This window comes from Manacus vitellinus, unplaced genomic scaffold, assembly GCF_001715985.3.
Source record: "Manacus vitellinus isolate BGI_N305 unplaced genomic scaffold, ASM171598v3 scaffold_0_pilon, whole genome shotgun sequence".
In the NCBI taxonomy this organism is placed as follows: Eukaryota; Metazoa; Chordata; class Aves; order Passeriformes; family Pipridae; genus Manacus; species Manacus vitellinus.
In genome coordinates this window covers 11517301-11542524 of record NW_021938789.1, presented here as the reverse complement: position 1 = coordinate 11542524, position 25224 = coordinate 11517301, and the positions used below count along the sequence as shown (strand labels likewise).

The 25224-nt window shown below is 37.2% G+C and overlaps 1 protein-coding gene across 4 annotated transcripts in view; it reads left to right on the top strand.

Annotated features, from left to right (window-relative positions):
* KCNIP4 (potassium voltage-gated channel interacting protein 4) overlaps positions 1 to 25224 on the top strand; it is a 415466-nt gene that overhangs the window by 101627 nt on the left and 288615 nt on the right. Inside the window, exon 1 of one of the 4 annotated variants that reach the window (XM_018067822.1) lies at positions 2230 to 2456. The exons of the other annotated variants lie outside the window; for them this stretch is intronic. Coding sequence (XP_017923311.1) covers positions 2369 to 2456 — 88 coding nt within the window. The 5' untranslated portion in view covers positions 2230 to 2368. Of the gene's footprint in view, positions 1 to 2229; positions 2457 to 25224 lie in introns of those variants that run through there. 4 annotated transcript variants of the gene reach the window in all.

Genomic DNA, 25224 nt, shown 5'->3' with positions numbered 1-25224 from the left:
TAATATTACACTATATTTGTCAAGAACCATGGTGGTTTTATTACAGTTTTCCTACGCCTTTTCCCTAATCTGCTATGTTGATTTGAGGCAAAAAAACTTTAGTCTTAGTCAGCCTTTTCTACCAAGCAGAGAAATATTGGGAGCTAGATTCATATACAATGCTATCAGAATACTGTGCTGTTTGTTAAAAGTATCTTGGTGACACTAGTCAAAAACCTTTCATGAACTCTTCAAATTACTGTTATTGCTGTGTTGAAATGTAAAAGATTTATGAACAGTGTCAAAACTGGTAAAGCTTTTGTGTTTTTTTGTGGAGGGAGGAACAACAGCAAAACATGGTTTTGGTGATACATTCTTATGGCTTTCGAAAACCAATATTCCAGTTCTTTAAGCGTCAGTCATTTTCAGTTCTTTATTTTGAGGTATTGCTGCTAGGGAAGATTCTGTAAAACAATTGGAGATGTCAAAGGATTAAGAAGGTCAAGGAGGCCAGCTGAGAACCATTTGTATTGGCTTTTTCTGTCCTCTTCTGAAGAGATACAAACTTATGTTTTCAGTATGTCTTTACCTCTAACAGCTATTTAAGGAATTTCCCTATGAGAGATGAGAGGAGTGTAGAAATTTGTGAGGCACACTGCCTTCTCCAATGCCTCAGAATTTGATGCAGTTTGTTGTGTTTTGGTGTTTGGTTTGGGTTTTTTTCCCAAACTCTTCTGTGTTTTTTCAGAAAAACTTTGCCAAGAAATTAACTCCTGCTTAAGATGAGTGGCTGTAGGAAGTAGTGCAAAAATGAAACAGTGAAATTTGCCCAGATCCTTCTTGGACTAATCCTTGTGTTGAAGTAACCTGGGGGCTTCTGTGAGCTATTTTATTTTGGTTCTTTCCATTATCTGTGTAGCCTCACTGGAAGCATAAGACAGCATGCTTGTGCTTTAGATAGCAGACACAGAAACTGTGTCATCTAACTGCAACCTTGATAATGCTTTGATGTATTGTGCCTATAATGTATTTATCTCTGCTCACTGCATAATATAGACAATAGCTTGAAGATGTGCATTTGTGTTTATGGTAATTTTTTAAAGGCATTCACCAAAATGTTTTATGGTCAACGCTGTCATTGAAATTAGATCAGACAGTGATTTTCTTCTGTTAAGCTTTTCTTAATGGCTTGTCTTTTTTTAACTGTATTAGGCATAACATATTGCATCACCCTCTAATGCAATAGAGCTGCTCTCCATGTTTATGTAGTGCAGGAAAGCACTCCAAGGGAAATGAAAACATATTCTTTGGGTTCTGTGGTCATGAATGAAGACTACAGCAAATGATTTTTATTAACCAGACACACTTCTCAAGCAAGATGGAAAATAATGAATTTATAACGGAATAGTAAGGAATGCAGCTAGCTTCCTAAAGACAGTTTCTTGGAGGGATCCTAAGCACAAAATTAACTATGCCAGAGCCAGTATCCATCCTGTCACAGGTCAGCAGCCGTACAGAGGTACCACTTGGGCTCCTGCTTCTTTATTCCTTCTGTGCAGGTGTGCGGTGGCCTGGGGTTTCCATGACCTTCAAGCAGGCTACGGGGCTTGAGGCCGACACGCAGAGAGAAGGCGGTGGGGCGTCCCCGCCAGTTCACAACTCGATTACATCCCCGCAGGTGAGACGGGGCAGGACCGTCCCCTCGGCCGCGCCGTTCGGCACCTGGCGCCGCCGGACCGGGCGGGGCGCTGCTGCCGGGTGGGTTCCGCTCCGCTCCGCAGCGTGGAAATGGAGGAATGCCGTGCCCCGGCTGCCTCCCACCTGCCCGCCTGCTGATCGCGGGCGGAGGGCAGCGCCGAGCGGGGCCGTTCCCGGGGCGCGGAGCTGTGTGTGCGGGGCTGTGTGCGCGGAGCTGTGTGTGCGAAGCTGTGTGTGCCAGCTGAGGAGCTGTGTGTGTGTGTGTGTGTGATGTGTGTGTGCCTGCGCGGCGCGTGGCAGCGGCCCCGCCCGCCCGCGGGCTTGCGCGCCCGCAGGCCGCTCGCGTGGCAGCGCCTTGCCGCGGGTCCGGCCGCCGCGCCAGAGGCGGCCGGTGGCCGCGGAGGTGCTGCACCGGGCTGTGCTGTGCCTGCACCGGGCTGTGCTGTGCCTGCACCGGGCTGTGCCCTGCGTAGCAGAGCTGTGCCGAGCCGAGCCGAGCCGTGGCAGCGCCCGCGCCCCGCACCGCTGGCTGCCGCGGGGGTCCCTTTCGCAGCCACCCAAGGTATATCGGCGGGAGCCTGCTCGGCCGTGACGAAGCTGTGAATTGCCCCCAGAAGTTTGCTGGCAGAAACTGTTCCCTTTATTGGCAAAGTCTTCAGGCTCTCCTCAGAGGAATACCCCGTTGCCTAAGATGAGTGGCTGTAGGAAGCGGTGTAAGCGGGAAATATTGAAATTTGCTCAGTACCTTCTCAGGCTAATCACAGGTTCTCTTCACACAGGTAATGACTGTTTTTCTCTGTAGTCGAGCTGTGCAGCATGATAACAAGAGAATTGCCTAAGAATAATGTGGAGATGTCATTGTTTTATATTATCATTCCTTTCATCTTGTAAATAATAATAAAAGATCTGTGAAGTGTTTTGTGGCAGAACATAATGAAAACAGAGCACAGACTTATGTTACAGTGTTTAGACAGTGTGACATTCTCTAAGCATTTACACACATGAACCCAAACGGGTGTGAGTGTGCGTGCTTTCACCTATCCACCTGTACATGTTAAAGGTAATGGAGAGAAGCCACATGTTGGTCAGAAAGGATGAATCTTTTTGTGGGAAACCAAGCAGTCGGCATCTTATGCTTTCTATTTCACCCTTTCTTGGGCTGATTTACTTTGACAAGCAGACTGTATTCTTTTTTTCAGAGGCATGGTTTTGCTTATCTAAAGATGTAAATCAGCTGCAAACTGTCAGTACGATGTTATAGTATCTTGTTGTAAACTTTAAATAACACTTGTGCTTTTGTGCCCTTAAAGAATTTGAAACATAGTGGTTGTCAACTTAGGTAATTTTTTTTTGTAACCTTGAACAAATTGTACAGTACCAGATAAGATTTCTAAGATAGACTGAACAGACACTGTAGTTTTCTTCTTAGCCCTTTGGAAAGTGTGCTTTTCTCACAATTCAGCATTTTCTATATCTATTCTCAACAGCTGACAAATATGATAGCTTACATGATGTCATTCTGTATTTATGAAATATAATTGTGCTTCTTTCTAGACTTTAGTTACCTTTTTTCCCTTATAAAGGTGCAATTCCATCATCAGCAGATAATATCCAATTATACTAACATGATTCTTGAGAATTAAAAGCCGTTTATTTTGCTTCTGAAAGTTTCAGCTGATGGCGTTTGGTTGGTTGCTTTTTTGATTTCGTTTGTTTGGGGTTGGTGGGCTGGTTATTTGGGTTTTTTGTTTAGGCACTGATGAAAAGATTTGAGAGCAAAGTTGACTCTTCACAAATAATTTGAAGTATTGATGCATGCAATTTGTCAGATTCGAGGTTACAATGCTATAAAGGTTGTGGCACAAACGTTGACAATGAGTACTTTATAGGATGCTTGTAACTTAGGGCAATCTGACACAGCTTTTTAGTAACTCTGAGTGTCTGGTAACATAGAATTAACTTGCCTTTATTTTCTGTACCATTATTAGTTTATCATAGTTTGTCTTTTGTGAATTGCATCAACTCAGATTTCTCTGAAAGCACTGGCTTCTTGCTCCTGTGAGTTGCTGTGGAAATTAAATAATCCATGATGCAAGAAGCAAGCTATGTTAGAAATTCATACCCATACTCTTTTTCACAAAGTCATCCAAGCTTCTCCTTTCCTATCTAGTGATATCATGCACACATTATGCTACTTTTCAGACTGACATTTGTGCTGCAAGCTTTTCAAGCTCACAATTCAAAACCATTTTCAGGAATTTCTGTGGATAGTGATTCTTACACTACCACTAAAAGAAGTTCTTTTGTTTATAATTAAGCAGCACATTTTCAGTGATAAATTACTGGAAAGCCAAGGGGACTGGCCTCAAACATATTTCCTTAAAGCAAACAAGCAAGCAAAAAACCCCCACTCTTAGGAACTTTTAAGACCTGAGACTCTTCCTAGGAAATCTCCAGTTTGTTTTTACTAGAGGTAATGATGTATTACTACTCTTATTAGGTTAATAGACTTCATCATGTTCAAATGGTGTAGCAAAGAAGATCAAGATTATGTGATAATAATTGAAACGTCAGGAGAGGTAGAGCGCCACTTAAGCTCTTGCATAGCCCAGTCCTACTCATTAACCTCAACTGTTGCAATACTAGTTACTGTTTCCCCTGAAAAATCTAATGCATAATTCATTCTGTTGATAATTAGTTGATAATTAATGAAGATGAATGAGAAAGCCTAGTTGAAAGTGTTAGAAAGTTGTACTTTAATTTGTGTATGAAAGTTACTCTATTTCTATCTTGAGCATTCAAAAATTTAGAGTAGCTATCAGAAACAAAGCAGTGTGCTTATTTAACTTTTTAAAAGCAGGCAATCTTCTCACTCAAGTGACCAATTATTTTCAAAGTGTAAATGTTTACTAAGGAGCGCAATGATACATAATTTAACTTCCTTGTTGATATGATTTAGCCTCAAGTTTCTTTTTCAGGTGTTCCTGAATGTTTAAATTGTACTTCATAGTTTATAACCACACAATCTTGAAAGCACTTGCACTGAATCTAATACATCCTTCCTTTCTGTATGGGTAGCTATCTACAGATGGGTACAAGCTTTGCTGCAGTTGGCATGATTACGCTGATCAGAAAACAAGAGAAAGTGATATAGAAGGGAGACTGGATTTACTGGCTATGGGCCCAGCTAAAGAGTTGCTGTTGCTTACTGGTTTTATAGCTTGTGTTTCATAACAATCATTTATAACACTACAGACCTGTTCTGTGGTAAATCTCAATGTTTAAAATAAAAATGATCTCATGTAGCTGTCTGCGCTAGTACATAAGCGTGGACTTGTACTTAATAGTCAACTCAACTGGAACCAATATTAATGGAACTACCCCCTTCCTTGAAGGTAAATGCTGCATAAATCTTTACAATGGGTTTTAAATGGCAGTCTCTGCCTGAATACATCCAGATCTTTATCAGATTTTTTTTTTACAACAAGTTACTATGATTGACTGCAAAATGTAGTGAAATGTAGTGAAAGTATTTTGAAGAAAGGTTTTAATTTCCCATGATTTCTGCCATATATTGTTGATGTGTTTCCACAAGTGAATAAAACTCCCTAAAATACTTGAAGATGGTGTTTTTTCCAATGTCATACCAATTCCTACTTTATTACCTTCTGTCTCTTGACATGTACTGGAAGTGCCTTTGAAACACCGTCGTAAAGAACTTAGCGCAGCTCTAGAGATTGCTTTAGTTTTTGGATGTAGTGCGGATTTGCATATTATAAATAACTAGATAAATCATTGTGAGATCAAGAAACAGATCACAGGTTATTTTAAAATGGAGAAAATGTGATTTCAGAGCAATGGCTAGGAAGTTTTTCTGAACTGTCATCTTAACAACTGATAAAGTACAGGGATTAAAGAGATGATAGAACAAAAACTGTCATTGACTGCAGTGGTAAATTTTCACAAGTATGTCCTTTTCAGGCATGTTTATATTAAATGCCTGATATAAGATATTAAATATTAAAAAGGAAGCCAGGTTTTACAGGACAAAATCAAATTCCCAGTTAGCATGTAAGTATACAAAGAAAGAAGGAATTGAACTCTCTAACTAACTGAAGTAATCTCACTCTTCTAGGTTTTTGTAGCTTAAACCATGGACTGATGCGGGGTTTTCTGGGACTTTTTATTTATGTGTTTTTAGATCTTGAGACTGATGATGTGTAAAGTAACACTGATCACAGGCTTGAGATTTTTCTTAGGTTAAAACAAACTAATTGTCAATAGGGGGTGTACTTTTTTGATGGCATGCTCTTTGATAAACCAGGTTACCAAATCTCTGTTTGCCTGTTTGTGCACAGAAATATTTTCAGGCCTACTGTCAAGACGAATACATCATCTGAGCATAGATTTGAAGGTGTGGGAGGCCTCACAACTGTGCTCCTCTGACTGTTGTATTTCTCGTGCCTATTGCTGCCTAAAGTCTAAGACTGTTTGGGATAGCAGCTTACAATGAATGCTTTCAGGGGCTGCTCCTTCATATTCCAAGAGGAATTACCATTTTTGAATGCAGGTTAAAAGTATTGCATTAACTTGTATGGAAAATAATATGAGAAGTAGAATAAATTAAAATAGAAAAATAATCCAAAATATCAAAATAATCTTAAACAACATGAGACAAAGAGTAGATGAAGATGTTCCCCTTTTTATGCAAATAGGATATAAACTAAAATTATTTTGAAAGGACTGTGGCTTGAAGATGTCACGGAACAGCTACAATGCCAATATTCATGGGCAAACATGGGTTTAATAAGTTTCCAGATGCCTTTTTTGTATTGCTGAAATATTTCCTTTTTTTAAATACTAAATCAGTAATGTTCATGGACCTAATTAGTCTTTTTTTTCATTTATTTTTAATAGGAAAGAGTTCCAGATTTAAGGTCTGTGTTTCTTGGCTGTTGCCTACAAGGTAGTTTGAACCTCTTGGGTTTCACAAATTTTTCATGTATAGAGGTGCAGTGTTCTCTATATGTAATTTTACAGGTTCTAGTGTGCAAGACTGATATCTTTGTCATGTTCTGTTTAGGGAATAAAGCCTCATTAATTTCAAAGAAACCAATCAAGATTTCATTTGAAGTTCTGCATTGTACTTTATGCTTGCTCAGTTTAGTGATTAGCATTGAAAACTTCTGCTGATGCTGTCTTGGTATTAGTCTACCTCAGAGAAATCACTTCAGTGGAAGGGTGTGGTGGACAGTGAATGTTAACAAAGTTGGATTTTAAGTAGGCTTCATACTGCTAGTTAATATAGCTGATAGAGATGCTAAGTGTAAAACAGCAAACATTGAGAGAAAAATATCTGAAAAAAACCCAAGCAAACAAACAAACAAAAAAATTCCCCAAACTAAATTGGCAAATATGTTAGTTGAATTTCACCTGAGTCCTCTTGTAATGTTGCTAGGATTTTTAGTTTATTGCATGGTTAAGTACCTGTCTTTGAAAATGCCTTTTTTTATATTATCCTACCCCTATATGTATTATCACTCCTATAGGCTTTTGTTTAGAAATAGATTGTACTATAGACAGTATTCTGAGACAGAATACCAAAGATGTATTGAACTTAGCAGCCATTAGCTTTAAATAAATGCTGGGAAAAGCTGAGAATGCCTTAACTTAATGCACTTATGCTGCATTCTGCTTCAAACTGGAGCAGATTATAAATATTTCCTTTATTCACACAAAAAAACCCCAGTTCTACCTATATACCTCTCATGCTGCATCTGCAGACCTGCTGTGAACTTCCAACAAATTTTGTAGAAAATTGCTCAGATTTTAAGTAATTAGTTAGAAAATATATGATAATGAATTACAGTTAAACACTCAAAAAAATTATAAACTTTCCCCTCTTCAGAAAAGGGCCTACATAGACTGCCTTTGCTCTTCCCGATTTGCAACTCAGTACTGTGCAAAATGTTTCAACTTTAAGTTTTGTAATCCTGCATGTGGCAAATAGACTGGACTTCACAGAAGCATGAAGCGGTAGTGGAAAAATTATGTGGGTAGAAGAATATCTTGAAGTAGGGGATCTAAAGGCAATACCCTAATCCTTAAATATATTCTCCTGAATATGTTTAAATATTTTCCTCAAATGTTTCATATTTTTAAGACACTAAGTCCATCATATAGCCTATTTTAAAAAGGTTTTTTCCAAATCCTTCTGAATGAGTCTGCATTGAAGTCTTAAGGCTTCGTGTGGTATGTTAATAGGAAATGGACAGACTAAGTTACCATGCTGCAAACCATTTCTTTTGAAAAGATTGAGTTTTTATTCTCTCATTCCAAATCTGAATCTTAATTATAATGTAAGATACAGTTCAGCTTCTTTTGCAAATGACACAGTGGAAAGCATCCTGTAGTTATCCTTAATCATTTTCCCTTTGGAAGTCCTAAGTTTTGTAATGTTCTTAAGAGAGACCCAACTACTGACGTAATTTATAAAGATAATTTTTAAACTTCAGCTCTACGTAGGACACAATACTCAATATTATGTTTAAAGATACTCTTAAAGGAACTCTTAGAAAGTTACCAAATTGTGCACACAACATGTTAGGAAATGACAGCATTATGAATGTTCCAGACTTATGCAATATAATGCAGTTCTTGGCTGTGTATGTACTTTTCCTTTGACTGTTGTACAGAGTGCCTTGGAGTATAGAAGCAGCAAGGAGTAGGGTATACTTAGATTAGAAATTTGGATGCAAACTGAAAAAAATACGAACTTAGAGTACACAGACTGGTTTTTTGGTTGTTAAGTTTTTATTCCTTTATAGCGACTTTCTATTGAAGGCCTAACTAGGGGAGATGGATGCATCCTATCAGAAGCAGTGATAATAGCTTATCATTTAGGTGGAGGTTTTAAAACCCCTGTATTTTTGGATCTGCTTCGTAGTTTTATTTGTGACAGTTAAGGGACAGATGTAAGCTATGGATAAAAATGAGAAACCCTCGTTTGGAGACGAGTGGCTGAGGGGCTTGGTGGATACTCCTCGTGTGTACTGGCAGAGATCCAAGGAGAGCCAAGGGGGGTGAAAGGAGACCCCCTTGTGTCTTGAAGACCCTCGCTTGAAGACGATGGGCCACGAGAGCTTGGATACCCCTCGTGTGTACTGGCAGAGATCCAGATATAGATGCTGCATGAGAAGAAGAGAACCTGCTGCCTTAGAGATATTGCTGCTCTGAAAGTGGAAAAGGAATCTTTCCTTCTTCCCTCCTGGACTTTTATTCGGAGGGGAGAAGAGATTTGATCCATTGTAAATACTTATGTCATGGTAGAGATAGCTAAGATTGTATATAATGTATTGTATTTATTTGTACAGTCATTGTAATATATATTCCCTTTCCCCCGCTTTGAGTCTCGTGTGGTTGTCTGGAAAACCCATCTCACATTGGGTTGAGATGTGAGAGGGGGCTTGGACTAGGGAATTAGATTTTTGGGGCTCTCAAACCATGACACATTTAGGTGGAGGTTTTAAAACCCCTGTATTTTTGGATCTGCTTCGTAGTTTTATTTGTGACAGTTAAGGGACAGATGTAAGCTATGGATAAAAATGAGAAACCATGTCAATGTAATTCAGTTGAATATGACAATATATGCATGTACGTTTAATGACTGCAGTAGTAGTATGTATTCTGTTTGTTTCATGAATGGCAGTCTCTTCCAAACTGGGATAACCACATGTTAATATTCAGCAGTCCACAAGGGCTGTCTTAAATGTGAACCTGCATTAACAGAAAATATTTTCCCTATTTAATAGTTTAATTTTTGAATTCTGTAAGAATGTTAGAGATAGATGATACTATGTTTGGATATACAGTAAGTGAACAATCTGGAAAATGACAGTGATATGTTGATTTGGAAATACGTGGGCACTGAACTGTGTGCTAACAGCACTTAGTCTTTAACTAGTTATTCTGCGTGACTGGCTCTGATACAGCTAAGTATAAACGATAGAACTGGTAAGACTTCACACCTCTGTGTGGTCGTGGTGAAAGCCAACCTTATGCCCTGTTACACTGGCAGTCATGTTTTTATGTGCAATAACGTAGTGACACCGGTTGTCACACACCACGATTCTCTTTCCCAGTATGGAAAGTATGGTGTGGTGGTCATTCCTTGCTTTGCTGTGTTTTCAGACTGTGTGCATTTTTAACATTTATCATTTTTGTGTATAACCCAATTCATTTAAATTCTGCTTGTAGATTTTTGTGTCTCTGAATTGGTTTAGATATTGACTAGCATGAACTCTTCATTTGCCTGTTGTCTCTTCATAATGACAGCCTGTCAGGGAAGACAAAGCAATTCACTCCAATATTTGTTTCATTTCCAAAGTTGAAATACTGACTTTTGAAGTAATTTAAAATAGAACAAACAAATTAAAAACTATCTGGAATAGAACTCCCAAACTTTTCACTGCAAAAAGCTGTTGACATTGGATCAATTGATTTTTCTAAACATTGACTAAGATACTACCTTTATTTTCTGGGGTTTTTGAGTGCTAATTTACCTCTTTAAATTTTTAACTGAAGTCTGTAGGTGATGCAAGTATGTGTACAGTTGGACCTAGGGGGATCACCACACTGAAATACTGCAAAAAATTAAAGACGAGTTTATTTTGTAAACTCTTTTTTTTTTAAAGGTACAGCAGGTATTCCAAGGGACCCGGTTACTGGGGTTTTCCGCTAATGTGGAACATTTTGAACATACAACATAACGTTGCATATTGTTAGGTTTCTTCAGTTTTGAGCTCTAACATATCACTAATTCTTCTTTTGAAGTTCTGTTCCAAATAATATTGATACCCTAATCTTATAAATTAGGTTTTGTCATTACTGTGTCTTCAGAATACATAAGCATATACAGTATTATTGTTTGTGTGTCAAATTGGCTTTTAAAACTGGTAATAATTTGATTTACCCTCTTGAACTTTTAATAGAGTCCACCTAGACAGTGTGATTAGTTTTAAATATAAATCAAAAATGTCTGGGATGGGGAGAAAAAAAATCTATTTTCATCAGCACCCATGCTTTGTTAATTTAGGAAACTGAATAAGTCTGAAATGAGGTACTAAATTTTGTTAGTCTGCTTTTATTTGGCAGATTTGTTATTTTTTAAATACCTTTTATGAGGCAGGTGAATAAAATCAAACAACATTTGGAATCTTTGCTGTGCAGACCTTTCTATGACAACCATGATAAACTTAATTTCAGGAAAAATAAGAGACAGTTGATTGCTTATATTTGTTTTATGGTAGTATTTGTAGAGGTCAGCAGAAAATAGATTCCTTAGTCAACTTTGAAAATAGGAATTAGGCTTTTTTATCATTTACTCTTCAACAGTTTGTCTGTAGATTTTTCAGTCTAATGGCCACATTTTATTAGGTTAGTTGAAGAAGAATTTCTTTAAAAATCCCAGGTCAGGGTTTTCCCTCAGATCAGTCCCTTGGGACAAGGACATGATGCGACCTGGGGGCTCTGGTTTCTCTAGCACTTGAGAGAGGAGAGTTGCTGCTCAAACGTGGTGCTGGCAAACACACTCACATACATCCAGTGTGGGGCAATAAAAAATGCGTTCATTTTTAATCAAGTAGAATACACACAGTAACTGACATGAACAGCTACTGTTGATGATCAACTGATGTTGATGATTTATATTATCTTGGATTATGTAAAAGTTATGATTTTTACCTTTATAAACATATATATTTGAAAGGTGTAAGTACACCCAGTTTTAAACATATTGCTCTTTTGTACAATTTTCATTTTCACTTGCAAGTTTTAAATGTACTCATGCTCAGCATCTCACATGTCAGATATGGTCAGTACTCTAACCATCTAACCATTGCTATTCCGTAGCAATAATGCCTGTGGAATCCACAATAGTAAAATCTGTAGAACTTTCTGTAGAAAATACATCTGAAACTACTCGATTGCTGTAATCATCATATACATTTAGTCAGTTTTCCCAAAATATGATACATTTTTTTCCAGACAAAAAAATATTAAACACTAACAGTAAGCTGCATTGGAATTGCTGTTCTGCAGCCTAACACAAGTTTTGTAAGCTTATTTCATTATCAGTTCAGGAAAGGAATTATGACATAAGGGAAACCTAAGGAATTGTCTTCATGTGCAGTTTTAATTCAAATTAAGTAAAACTGCTACATTGCAGAAGAATCAGAACTGAAGTGACCTTATTTTATTTTAGCATAATTCATTTCTCAAGGAAATTAAACCAAATTTTATTTTAATTCTAAATGAGAGGGTTTCAACAGAGCCTGAATTAATCTTAACTATTCCACCTTGCTGATTAATTAATAACTAACGTCTCTGAGTAGCCTGTATGCACAGCTCCTGAGGATCCCTGAAAAGGCATCAGGGCATTTTACTGAGGATGAGAACATTTTTAATTTCTTTAGTCAGCTAATAACTTTTAAAAGTGTAACCAAACAAAGAAAATTAGATGCAAATTAATATCAAAGAGAAGGAAAAATATAAAATAAAACATTAAGGAAAACCTAGAGTGAGGGCAAGGAGAGAGGGCAAAGAAGAGCATGATCGACACTAGGATATAAAAATGTGCATATATGCACGGGCACTGATACGTCTGTGTTACTGTGCACCAGATCATCCTTGATATAAAGCTACAGGCAAATCTGTCCTCATGAAGAGTTTGGACCGAGAGAAATAGGTAGAGGACAGAGTGGTGTCATGTCTTAACTCTCAGAACTCTAAAGCTGTAAGATTGAAGGCAAATTTTTTCTAAAATACAGAGTAGAAATATTTATTCCTTCAAAAATGAATTGGTTTTTGAGTTTACAGTGTTACAACAGTAACTGAAATCCAGGTCAGGGAAGACAGAAATGCTGACAGTGGCTGGCAGTCACTACTCCCCTTCAGTGTGATGCATCTGTTACCCTGACTGCAGGTTTTGGGAATTTCATTGCTGTTCAGGCTCTCTCCTTCTTGCCACACACGGGTGAATTCAAGTGCTGCAACATACCCAATGTCCACATTCACGGTGCTCTGAAACTTTAATGTGGAGTGACAGATGTGAATAGAAACAGCAGGGCATTCCTTCCCCTGTGAAGACTTACCAGATGAAGTGGTTGATGCTCCTCAAATAACTGCTGTAGTCTATTGTGAGAAACTAATTGGATTGTATGTATTGCTTACAGGAAGTTCTGGGCTGATCTATTAAATTACCCACCTGTTGTCTGTATAGTATCGTACTGTGTCAGTAATTGAAATGTCATCCTGTTGAGTCGGTGTAGGACTAAGGCCAGTTCCTTCCCAGCTAGTCTGCCAAAATGTTTTTATCAAATAAATTGTACCATATAGGAAAAAAATATTCATTTTCATCAGGGAGAAAACTGCCCTTCAAAAAGCAGTAGAAATATCCTAAATATCCTGGAGTGGGTCCAGTGGAGGGCAACAAAAATGCTGAAGGGATTAGAACACCTCTCTTATGAGTACAGGCTGAGGGAACTGGGCCTGTGCAGTCTCAAGAAGAGACGACTGAGAGGGGACTCCATCCATGTCTGTCAGTATCTGAAGGGAAGGTGCAAGAGGATGGAGCCAGGCTCTTCTCGGTGGTGCCAAGCAATAGGATGAGAGGCAACGGGCAGACACTGATGCACAGGAAGTTCCACCTGTAAATAAACAATTTGCTACCTGTGTCCATCTTTTCTAAAAGTTATTATTAATAGCCTTATCGCCAGTCAGGAGATCTACCAGGTAGATTTCAACAGTAAAGAGGGAAGGAATCATTATTACAGAAAGTAGAGTATCTACAATTTTCAGTACTTTTGTGTTGACTGTTTACTTCAATATCAGAAGGATATTAAATACATGTATTTATGCAATTTTAGCTGTATTGTTACTGATCAAAATAAGGAAACTTCGATTTTTCATTCTCTTACAGCTTACCTTTAAGATAAATGCATACTGTGGCATTGTATGTATGAGTGTACAAACAACCACATAAAAAGTTGTTTGAGATTTTTTTTTCCTAAATACTGTTCTTTCCAAGCAATGCAACATTTTAGTTTATATTCTGTACTGCTAGCTTTTTTACATTTAGGTAATCCGCATCAAATCTGCATCCAGATCTGGAGTCCCAAAGCAGTATTGCACCACAACTACTTGAAAAATACTACCAAAGGGTACACCAGGGGATGAGGCATAGACTGAGTACTGTAACTACATCTATACCTACCTGGAGGTGCATTTGCTTTAAAATCTTTAAAGCCTGACAGGGCAAAAGGTGAGAGACAGAAGTGTTGAATTGAAAGCATGAAGTAAATATCATGCTGTGCCTGTGGATCTGGGAGCTGTGAGAGGGGATGTGCAATGCTGGTGCTTTAGCAGTGTGGGGCATAGAGGAGCTGAATTTGAAGGAAAAAGCCTTCAGACACATACAATTGTGTCTATAGGGCATGGGGAAGGTGATGACTGGTGGAATATATCATTAATATATCCTGCTTCATGTTTCTGCCTACTCACATGCCGAAGCAGTATGGAAGACACTCACTGAACTTACAGCTCCCTGCAGACAGAATATGGTTTAGGAGGCACTGCTGAAGGTCAGTAGTTAGGAGGTTAAGTAAGGCTCATTTTAGATTTTCCCAAATTAACTGAATTATCTCTGTCCACTTAAGCATCACTTATTTTGGCTCTTTCCAGTATAGGTTTGAACTGGCAAAACTAATACTATATACAAGGATTTAAAATTATTTTTCTTGAACTTCACAATGTTTTTTTCAGGTGGCACAGGCACCAGTGTACATACAGTTAAGTACTTTGTCTTTTGCTACTTTCTGCTAAATACTTTTTAGTCTAGAAATTCCAGGTCACCTTGTACTCAAAAATGTGTAGTCCCCCTATTTTAACAGTTCTGTATGATTTCCTATCAATTCTTTTTATACTTTTGTAATCTTAAGAACATTTTGTTTGGTTTTTTTTTTTTCTAGAAGTGCTGCTAAGCTAATGTTTTCTTAGAAATAAGAATTATGAGAATATGTGTCCATTTTTCAGCACCCTATGGTGTGAGATAGAGTTGATTTTCCTATCTGCCTCATATTAAGCTGTCTGTGTTGTTTCATCTGCCTTCTGTCTTTGATCGCTTCATCCCAGTCACTCAATTCTATGTGGTACTTCTGCAGCTCATCCTCTAACTCTTCATGGAATATCATAAATGGATTTTGGTACCTTCAGTATTAATCCTCTTTTTCTGAACACTTATGAATTTGCTGAACATTTGGACATTCAGCATTTACCTCCTAGGGACTCTTTCATTGTAATTTTCCTCTGATGTAATGTTACTACCAGTGGCTCAGTTACTACTACTTCATTTCCTGCCTTTGTCCTTTCTTTTTCCTTTCAACCTATCTGGAAATCCTAATTAATAAATCATCTTTTTGTATTGCTGTCACCTTGTCAAGAGTTCCAGCTAACAGAGAGCACAGTGAAACTAACACTGTCTCCTAAAAATACTGAATTAAAATCAAGAGGTCATATACATCCTGCTGGGAACTAATGCCACAAGATCTGCCTCAAGAGATCAGTGTTTTCCTTACATCCAGTCTGCTGCCTGCCACTCATTTGTTTAAATGAATTTAAAGCTCTTGGGGGTTTTTTTTAACCTTTTCTCTCTGCTTTCTCCTGGAATTACAAGGTATTAAAACACATTACCAATGCATAGCGTATCCATGTAAGCCACTGTGAATTTCTTGTAAACACAGTATGAGGAATGAATCTCTTGGTCTGGTACTTTGGGAGACACAATAATATCTTGAAAAGATTCTTCCACGGATGCTACTGGCAATCATTAAGACTTGTCATTCTAAAAAAAGGCATGGTTGACTAGATAGAATGCAAAACTATTTGAGATATTTGTTTCACCACCAATTCCCTGACAAGGACAAGTTGTTTCTGCTCATGGGTAAATACATTGGGACTCTGGTGCCTACATTCTGCTGAAGTCCAAGAAAATATGGATAAAACTGATGCCTGTACTTTGATGCCTTGCAGTCCTGGAGCAGAAGTCATTCTGGGACAATTAAGTAGCTTGGTATCTGTCTTATGATGTAGGATTAAAGATTTAGCATCCCAGCACTGGATTCCTGAAAAGTCCAGTCAAGAAAATATGTCAAAGGCATACAGATGCATAAGTGCAGTAGCACATGACTTGGTATAAAGCAAAGTTGCCAGGACAACTCTGTTTCAGAAGTGAATGATAAGCTGCTTTTAATATAATTCTGTAGCAGTCAGAATTCCTCAGCTCAGCCAGAGCTAGAATACCTTTTCTCAGAAGGTCACCTTCCACGTAGGCTTCTTTTTACTACCCAATTTAACCTTCTCTTCTGTCAGGCAGTCTGTCTCCTAGTGACACAAAAAACCCTATGCTGAGGCTACTAAAAATTCATCATGTGTAATTTGTTGTAGATATTTTTTATCCTTACTGTCTCCCCAGTAGCAACTACTGAGAGCAGTAGTTGCTAGAAATTAAGTACTTAAATTACATGGCAAACTATGATAAAATTCCAGGCATAGGACTGTACCAACTGCTAAAGTAAACTACTCATTTCATTCTGTTATAAAAATGCAGTCAAATGTCCTGAATCCCAGATGGATTTGTTTCACTCGGTACAATGAAAAAAGGGTGTCCTAAACATGTCTTAAAAAAAAAAAAACCCAAAACAAAACCCTTACATTTAGGTCATTGTTTTTAGAAGATAATTTTTACTGAGATCTGTATTCTTCTTTTAAAGTTGTATTTTGAACAATTCCGTTTTTCATCAAAATTTGAAAAAGAAATTGCAAGAAAATAGTAAGTATGAAGAATTCTGCCCCTACCTAAGGCTTCAATTAGTCAACTATAGAAGTTACAGTAAACTAGGGGTTGAGGGGTTTTTTTGTTTGTTTTGGTTTGGTTGGTTGGTTTTTGTTTGTTTTGGAGTGGGGGTTTGGTTGGGGTTTCGTTTTTAATTTTACAGAGCTGCTGACAAAAGGGCATCTGCCTCTCACACTGATACTGTGAATGCTTCTCTGGTTTGCACTTGGTCACAGCTGTCCTTCATGCTGCAGTAACTGTTAGCGCATGGTGGATTCCAGAGGGTGAAGGTGCTTTGTCACTGTAGGTACAGGGGAAAAGCTGAAGTGTGTAAGCCTGAACTCAACATCTGCATTTTGATCTTTCTGTAGATGTGTAGTAACGAACTGCAGTGGGAAAAAATTCTGGGGGACTTTTTATCCACAAAGGCCATATATTCCCTTTTTTGTTTATTTCTTGGTCATTGTGAGAACATATGACTGTGACCCTGGTTTGTGCTTTATTTTTTTTTTTCCTGTGTCAAGTTATGGAGTGATGTTAAGATAACGAGTTGTTCCATCTCTCACACATGTAATTAGCAATTATTATTATTTTCAAAAACCAAAGAATAGGCCCCCAAATGGATATCAATTACTGATACACAAGGTATGTAAGCTGTCAAAACTGGTGATCGTTTTTACGTGTGATATCTTGAACAACGTACAATAAGGGTTTGTTCCTAGAAGCTCAGCTTCTTTCTATTAGAGAAAAAAAGTGGTTCAATGATAGAAAATGGTGTAAGTAGTGGTTTTATTTTTTTCTCAACTTGCTGAATTAAAATTTCATTTTCTTTTGTGCTTAGTTATTTCTGCATTCCTTAGGTAAATCTGTATTGGGAGAGAATTTGAGGAGTTTAATAAAGTTCAGACTAGGAAAAATGCAAAGAATGTATTTTAAAGCATACTTAGAATATTGCATTAGAAATGTCTCCAGCATTCTTTAGGCCATGGCTTAGTTGTGTGATAGGAAACCTCAGGCCTGGGTTTTTTTTAATTATCTCAATAATTTTCTAAACACTTTATTAAGGTTTTATATGTATACACACACACACACACACACACATATATAGTATTTTCTTTTGTAATACTACTCTAAGTCAATGGGAGGAGAAAAATTGGATGTGAAGTACTGTTTCCTCAGATTTCCCTGCACTTGAATTCTGAGGGTTTGGTAGTATATTTTCACAGGTCCTTTGTAGTGATATCTATACCCTCAAAAGTTTATTTCCCTGCACTAGACCTCCAGCCCCTGGTTGCTAGAAGGACTCTGCTGATGTATTGAGCATTGTAGAAAGATAGTAATTTGCTTTCACCCCAAAAGTGTCTTTTCTTAAAGAGACTGTTTGGTCAAAACATTGTTTGTTTTAATGTTTAAATAGAAATGAAGGACTCAGTCCTTCACTGTTGTGCCCTTTGCTTCTGGGTGGTTTAAGCTTTCTGCCACATTCATTCGAGAGATCTCTCTCACAAAACAAGCTCTTCACATTACTTTTACTTTTTGTTCTCTTGGCCCTGCAATGCAAGCAGTTACTTGATGGAGTCAAAGGTTTACTTTGCTTTGTAATAGAGCAATGGCTTTTTCTGTCCTTCCGGTTTGTGTCTTTCCAGTTTGTAATTAGTCATTCACTGAATTCTCATATTCCATAGCTATTGCCTGCAAATCATGAATTTATTTCTTGACTCTTCACTGCTTTTTACTTTCCTCTTGCTCCTGTAGGCAGACAGACTCTGACTGTTTAAAATAAATATCTTATTTGCTTTCGGGTTGTTATCATGAGCAGTACTGATTAGACTAATAATATAGGATGGAATGACAATTGTGCAATGACTCTCTTGTAAAAATCTTGCAGAATAGTCCTTCTGAATAAAACAATTAGGACACAAAGCTTAGACTCTGTTATACTATTTACTTTTATTTGAAAAAGTCCAATAGCCCTCTCATGCTGAGCTAACTTGAAACTATAGGAGCCACCTAGTTTTGGAATTAGCTGTTGTCAGTATGCTTCTTTGTTGCCCCTGTAGGTTTTTAGGAAAAAAAAGAAGTTTCTGAACACTCTGCAGCTCTCTTCCCTGTCTCTACAGAAATTGCATTTAATTCTTTCATTTATGAGAATTGCTTTTGTTTGCGGCATTAGTTTAATTTTTGATACTAAATGCTATTTTGGAAATTGTTCTGAGGCAAGTAGCCTTACAGTAGCCTCCTTCATTCTGTCTTTTGCATAACCCACAGTGGGTAATTGGAAGCTCCATAGAAGATTTTTCCAGGGGGTTATGTCGTATTTGTCAAAGATTGGTTTGCCTGCTTTTTTTTTTCTCTCTCTTAATTAACACCATCCCCATTTACCTTTCTGAAAAGCCTGATGTAAACAACTAGTCTTTTTCTGAGTACTTTGAAAGTCAACAGGCCTGGGCTTTTTGCTAGCCTTTTACTCCCCTGACTTTTGGGTGAAGAAACTTGCTCCTTTGTTGATAAAAAGCAAGATAGTGAGAATGCATTAGGACTTCTAGCAGCTTTCAAAGCAGAAAGGTTGATAAAAGTGTTTTGGCAGTAGCTGTCCTGTCATGCAAACTGTGGATGGAAGTGAACGTGGAAGGTGTGAAGGAAGAGCGTCATAACAAACTATAGTAGATGGGAAACAGCTCTGAAGGTTTTAGGTAAATTTAGGTAAAATAGAATAAAGTCTTGTTCCCAATGCCACTTGAATCAGGAATTTATTTTTGCATCATGTTTCTGTTAGAAAATTTTAGAGAATAAATTTTAGAAAACAAAGGGTCCTTCTGGCTTTATAGACCAGGTGTTTCTACAGACTCCTAGGAATAAAGAAACCCTATTACATTTAAGAGCATCTCAGGGGAGGTGTCAGATTGTCTTCTGAATGTGATAAAACATAAGAGTTATTTCTGCCTGTGTCAAGAAATTGTTGTCTGTAGCTTAGTTCAGCAACAGGGAAACTCTTGATTCTGCTGTCTGGAGAACAGCTAGTGTCTTTGCTGTTGTGAGATCCTCAGTATTAATACAATAATTTTATCAGGAAAAATACTTTTCTTACAAAACTAATGAACCCTTAGCAGAATCACATCATATCAAGACAATTATTGTAATATAAAATTGGATATGGGTCTCAGCAATAATGAGTTTGACAATAATGGAAGACTGTGGGACATAAGGGGAAAAATTAAAACTGAGAACAAAATATTTCCAAGCAGTTTTGTAATAGGGCAGAGTAGCAAAAATCCAGAGAAAAGTTGCAAAAGTTTCTGTGACCTGCTCATGGTTATTGCTAACTAATGGTGCTACTATTTAATTATTGTCTCAGTATTTGACTAAAATTTTATTACTAAGATATTTATTTTGGTGATGTTCCACGATCTCTGCTAAACTAGAGCTTTAAATCCTTACTTTGACCCAAATTTATTTTTTTAGAAAACCGACACCTTAATTTGTCAAGGTGTCTTCCACATTCCATGAAGTCCACGGAGGATGTTATGATTAATGAGGGCACCATTTGAGGCATTCAGTTAATTGAGTAGATGTTGTGGTCATTTCAGTATGGTGAACTGTACATCTGTTCTCAACATTCTAGTAAATCAACAGTGCTGCAAGGGAACTTAATTGCTTTTAGAAGTGATGACACTGGTTCTGGTTGTACAGTGTAGTTTAAGAATGACTCGGGCTTTGACCATCACTGCTGTAAAGCCCGTGCTTGATACTAACACACAGCATATTTTTGAATGGATTGACATGGGATTTATTTGTTCTGAGCCATCAAAACACAGTCATGTTGAAACAAGCTTAGGACAAAGATTTGAGACAGCTGATGGTACTCAGTTCAAGTGTAACTTCATGTTCAGTTAGTACAGAAAAAATACAGATCTCCTGGTTTATTTCTTAAACTGTGACTATCCTTCTTCCTCTTTCCTCAGCAATGTTAAACTACTTGGTAATGAATACTTAACGGGCTTAAAATAGTTATGATAATTTTTGACAGTAAACTTACCTCTTTTTTTCCCCATAAAATCTTTCCAGTGGCATTTCCATAATTCTCATTTGAGATCTCAAGAAAAAGAGAGCAAGGATTGCAGGAAAATGTCTGGAAGCATTTAGTTACTAGCCGGAAAATACAATTTCTTCTATATTTTATGAAAAGAAAAAAGACCTTATTTGAGAAATAGACTTTTGAGTATTCTAGACAATAACTTCCAGTTTGAGCATGAAACTTGAAAACTTACAAACGCTACAAAATGCATCATAAATTGTTTCAACCACAACCTGCAAATATAAGATTAATGCAAACAAGTTACAAGTTTTACCCTTTGACATATTATCAGTCTGACAAAGGTGATGAATGAGACATCATAAAAAAGTTTGAAGGAAAAATATGAAGAGGGTCCTGAAATTCAATGCTTGTAAGTAATAATATTACTTCTAAAGTGAAAAGTAGGATGCCAGGAAGGACAGATGGTTCTTCTTGTTGACTGAAAAATGTCAGGGAACTGTGAAAGAGAAATCTATGACTTGTTTTGGAGAGACAGAAAAGGACAACAGATTTTCAGAAACATGGGAAAGCATCAGGCTAATAAGGTCTGATAGAAAAAAGCAAAAACAAGTGGATGAGAATCTCTCTATATAATGGTCTTGTTGTACTGTTTTTTAAGCAGAAAGAAGATTGCAGGATAGAAACAATTCTAGTTATGAATGAGGCGATGTCCTATGAATTTCATTAGACTGCACTGAAGTAACACCCAGGAGAACAAGGATTTATTAAGATTAAGGAAAACAGAAAATTTTGTTTCTGCCCTGAAGTTATGTAAGTCAATCTTATCTGAAGAAAAGTGCCATTCAAGAATGAAGTCATAAAGTACATTGGAAGGCTTGCTGTGTTGAATGGGGAAGAAAGAACTAATCACTAATAAATTTGTGAAGCAAATTGTAACCCTGTGGTTAAATGGTTACTTTTGCAGGCTAAAATAGAATAGTAAGTAGAGCTCTGCACTGAAGGATGGCCAAACTTTTGCATTTTTTTTGAAAGAATATCTTGGTCAGCTACAGCAGATGATTTACAGTGAGCCCCATAACTTTGTGAACTCATCTTTGAGAATGTAAAAAACACATAGAAACAGATTCTCATGTGTTTTGTTACTGCTACTTCTAATGCCCCATTTTCAGTTTTTTTCCCAGGTTCTCACTGCTCAGGGTTTGTTGGACATACTATTGATAAGTAAAATCATCATTCTATTGGAAAGTGTCCCTGGGACACCTGAAATGAGATGATCTTTAAGGTTCCTTCTAATCCAGGTTATTCTGTGATTCTGTGATCTGTCTTCGTTGCTCTTTAGTGAAATATTAACTTGTGTTCTGATAAGCAAAATTTTTTCTCTCTGTGTCCTTCCCATATTAAGTATTATGTATTAAGAATAAATATACTGTTTAAACCTTCCTAATAAATTAAGCATCATAATACATCCTGGCTGAGGTAGGTAAACAGTTAATTATGATATTGTGAACAAGAAAACTTCAGTAAATCCTAGAAGAAATTGCAAGCCAGTGTTCCTGGGGTAGAACTCGCATCCATAATGGGTGAAAGACTGTATTACCTCCATGTCCCAGTTCCTGGATAGTTTAAAAGTACAGTTAGGTTTTAAAGTAAAGAATTACTCAGCATCATCTTTTTTTTCCAGCGTTGGTAATTTTTGAATAATTTTTTGAATACTCTAGGGCACTCTCCATATACTGCTATTTCTTTTTTCCCCTCAGCAAGGGGTACATACAGTTATGATGGATGTGAATCTATGCAGTAACTTTCCAGAGAGGATCTTAGGCCATGAGTGCTTGGCTTTGGTTGCCAGCCAGGAGTCTGGCTGAGTTCTGCTGGAGACTGTAGATAAGAGCAGGTTCAGAGAGACCCAGCTCCGCAGAGATACTGGCTGCTATTAGTCAGTCTTCTCACTGATGAGTTCAATTGGATTAAAAACTTGTGCTACTCAGGTGCCAGGGAAAGAAGCCTCTTGAAAGAAGACTGCTACTTTACTTGCAGAGTTTTCCATCCCCTAATCACTACCTGTGGTTGCTTGGATGAGGGACACATAGGAGATGCTTTGCTGTTCTAAACTGTAGTTATATAAATATAATTTTTAATTCTCAACCTCATCACATTTTCTCTTAATTAATCTTTAATGGAAAATTAAGTTTACTTCTTATGTGCCTATATTTTTCTCTGCAGAGCCCTTATCTTAAAATATGTACGGTATGTACCAGTTAACGAATGGCTCAGTAATACGCGTTAATGCTGGTTTTGCTCATTTAAATTTTCCTCTATAGTCTCATTTGTACTATGTAAAATAGGGCAGGAGGATCATATATCATGCAGATAAACCTGTCAGAGCAACCCAAAGATATCCTTTTAGGAAAAAAAACCCTTCTATTAAATAATAGGTACGCAAAACCTTGTAGAGTGGTTTTACATAAATTGCTATAATGCAGTCAGGCCTAGTTTATCTGTATTTAGATTATTTCTTTATAGCTCTGGCTTCCATATAGGATATTTTTGTACCAGAGGTTGATTTTTTCCTTTTTTCTTTTTTTTTTCCCCTTTTAATTATTCTAGTCTTACTCTCTTAGCTGTTGAAACGGAGTGATGTCAGAGAGTAGCATCTCAACTTTGTATATTTTTGGACCTTGTATTGCCCTCTATTAGTACATGCCACAGTACAGCCAAGTGTCTGTCTTCCCTTGTTTATCCTTAAAGAAGTTATATTAAATAATAGCAGGTAAATAGCAGGCAGTATATATATGTTTATGGTTATATTGTCCAGCAGTTTGTTTTGGTGTGATCTATTTTAAGTGTTGTTTTCCTCTTGATCTCAGCTGTGGGTTTCAAGCTTACGTACATTAGGTGTAGTAATACAATAGAGAGTGTAATTCTGGTCTTTTAAATTTTTCAATTCCTTACATGTATGGCTGCTGCTTGTCTTAAGACAACTAGAAACAGCTTTGCGTTTTTACATGCAGTCATTCTGAAAGCAAATCTACTTTTCTCTGCTTGAGAAGGGAGGGTGAGCAACTTGCAGCATGATCATGGCAGATTCAGTTTGTGGCCAGTTTGTGCTTTTGTGGCTGGAGTGATGTGGACCATAACTGCTCCAACAGATTTGTCATGGAAGGCTTTTTGCTCTCATAGCTTGTAAGGCCAAAGTACACATACACGTGGGTATGCACACACATGCTAACAAAAATCTCAGGGCAGTATACGTTAGTATTTTACGTCTACAAAAGACAAACTACAATTCTTATTCTTATAGAAAAGGCTAAAGCAGCGTCAGCATATTTTTCTTGATGTCTGTTTGAAACTTTTTTTTTTCCTTGAATTGATTATGGTTTGAAGTACTAATTGCTGGCAATATATTTTTTATAAATGCACTTCCTTCCACCTTTGGTCTGCTGAGATTGGAGGATGAGTTCCAGAAGAAATATTTGCAAAAACAATAACTTCCATTAACCTGAAAGTTTTGGGTAGGATTTGCTTGTTTGTTTGTTTTTTAGAAGTACTACAGTCACTTTGTCCTTTACAGACTTTTCCTAGAAAAACTGTCTTTTTTCATTATTCCTCTAGGAAGTTTGTTTTATTTGATAAGGAAAAAGAAACTTGAACGTTAACTGAGGCTATATTTTGGCCTTTCTGATGTTTAGTTGGTTAGCAGATAAAGACTTACAGAATTCATGTCCTCCTTGGAGCCTTTGAGGTAAGATTAGTGGGTTCCTTGGAGCAGAAAACGTGACTTATAAAAATTTACAAGCCACATTTTTGTTTTTGTTAACATTAGTGACTTTCAACATGACTTCTTCATAGTCCTGGTGAATCCTCTGTCCAAGGTGAATCCTCTCATAAGCTGCAAGATCAGATCTGCAGTCAGTTTTCAAAAAGCACATTATTCTTTTCTGACATAATATAAAAAAAAAATCCATCTTATTTATCCTTCAGTGATTTTATTTCTGAATTTCAGTCATGGTGCACATGGTGTGTGTCTCTATAACCATACAGACATGAGCAACATTCTATACATTGAACATTAACATCTGTAAAATTTTCTGGTAAGATAATCAAACACAGATGCTGTCACAGAAAATATCCCATGAAACAACTTTTTCAATTCTTTTCTCACATTTAACAGTTGGTTTGGCAGCAATGCTGGTTTTCCCTCACTAGAACTCCCAGAAAGCTCTGTTAAGAGCAATAGAAACAATGTACAATACCCAAGTTAGGATAAAAATAACTTCACAGAGTTAAAATGACAGCATCTGCTAGATGAATCCTTGCAAAAACAGAAAACTGCAGAACCCCCTTGAGCCAATTTTGATTGGGAAATGTAGATTAGTTTTGCATGAATGGACTTATTTTTCAAACTAGAAGGGGTTTTTTTGCTGTTTATAGAAGTTGCAAGTGTCACTGAGGATTATCCAAGTCTAGTAAGTCTAAGATAATAGTATTAATAATTACATTTTCAAATCCTATGATAATTTCAGTCTCTTCTCAGAGAATTTAACATTTCATAGACTTTGCATGCTTCTGAGTAATACTAAAGGCTGCATATAGAGGAATGAGACAATTGCACTGTCTTCACTGT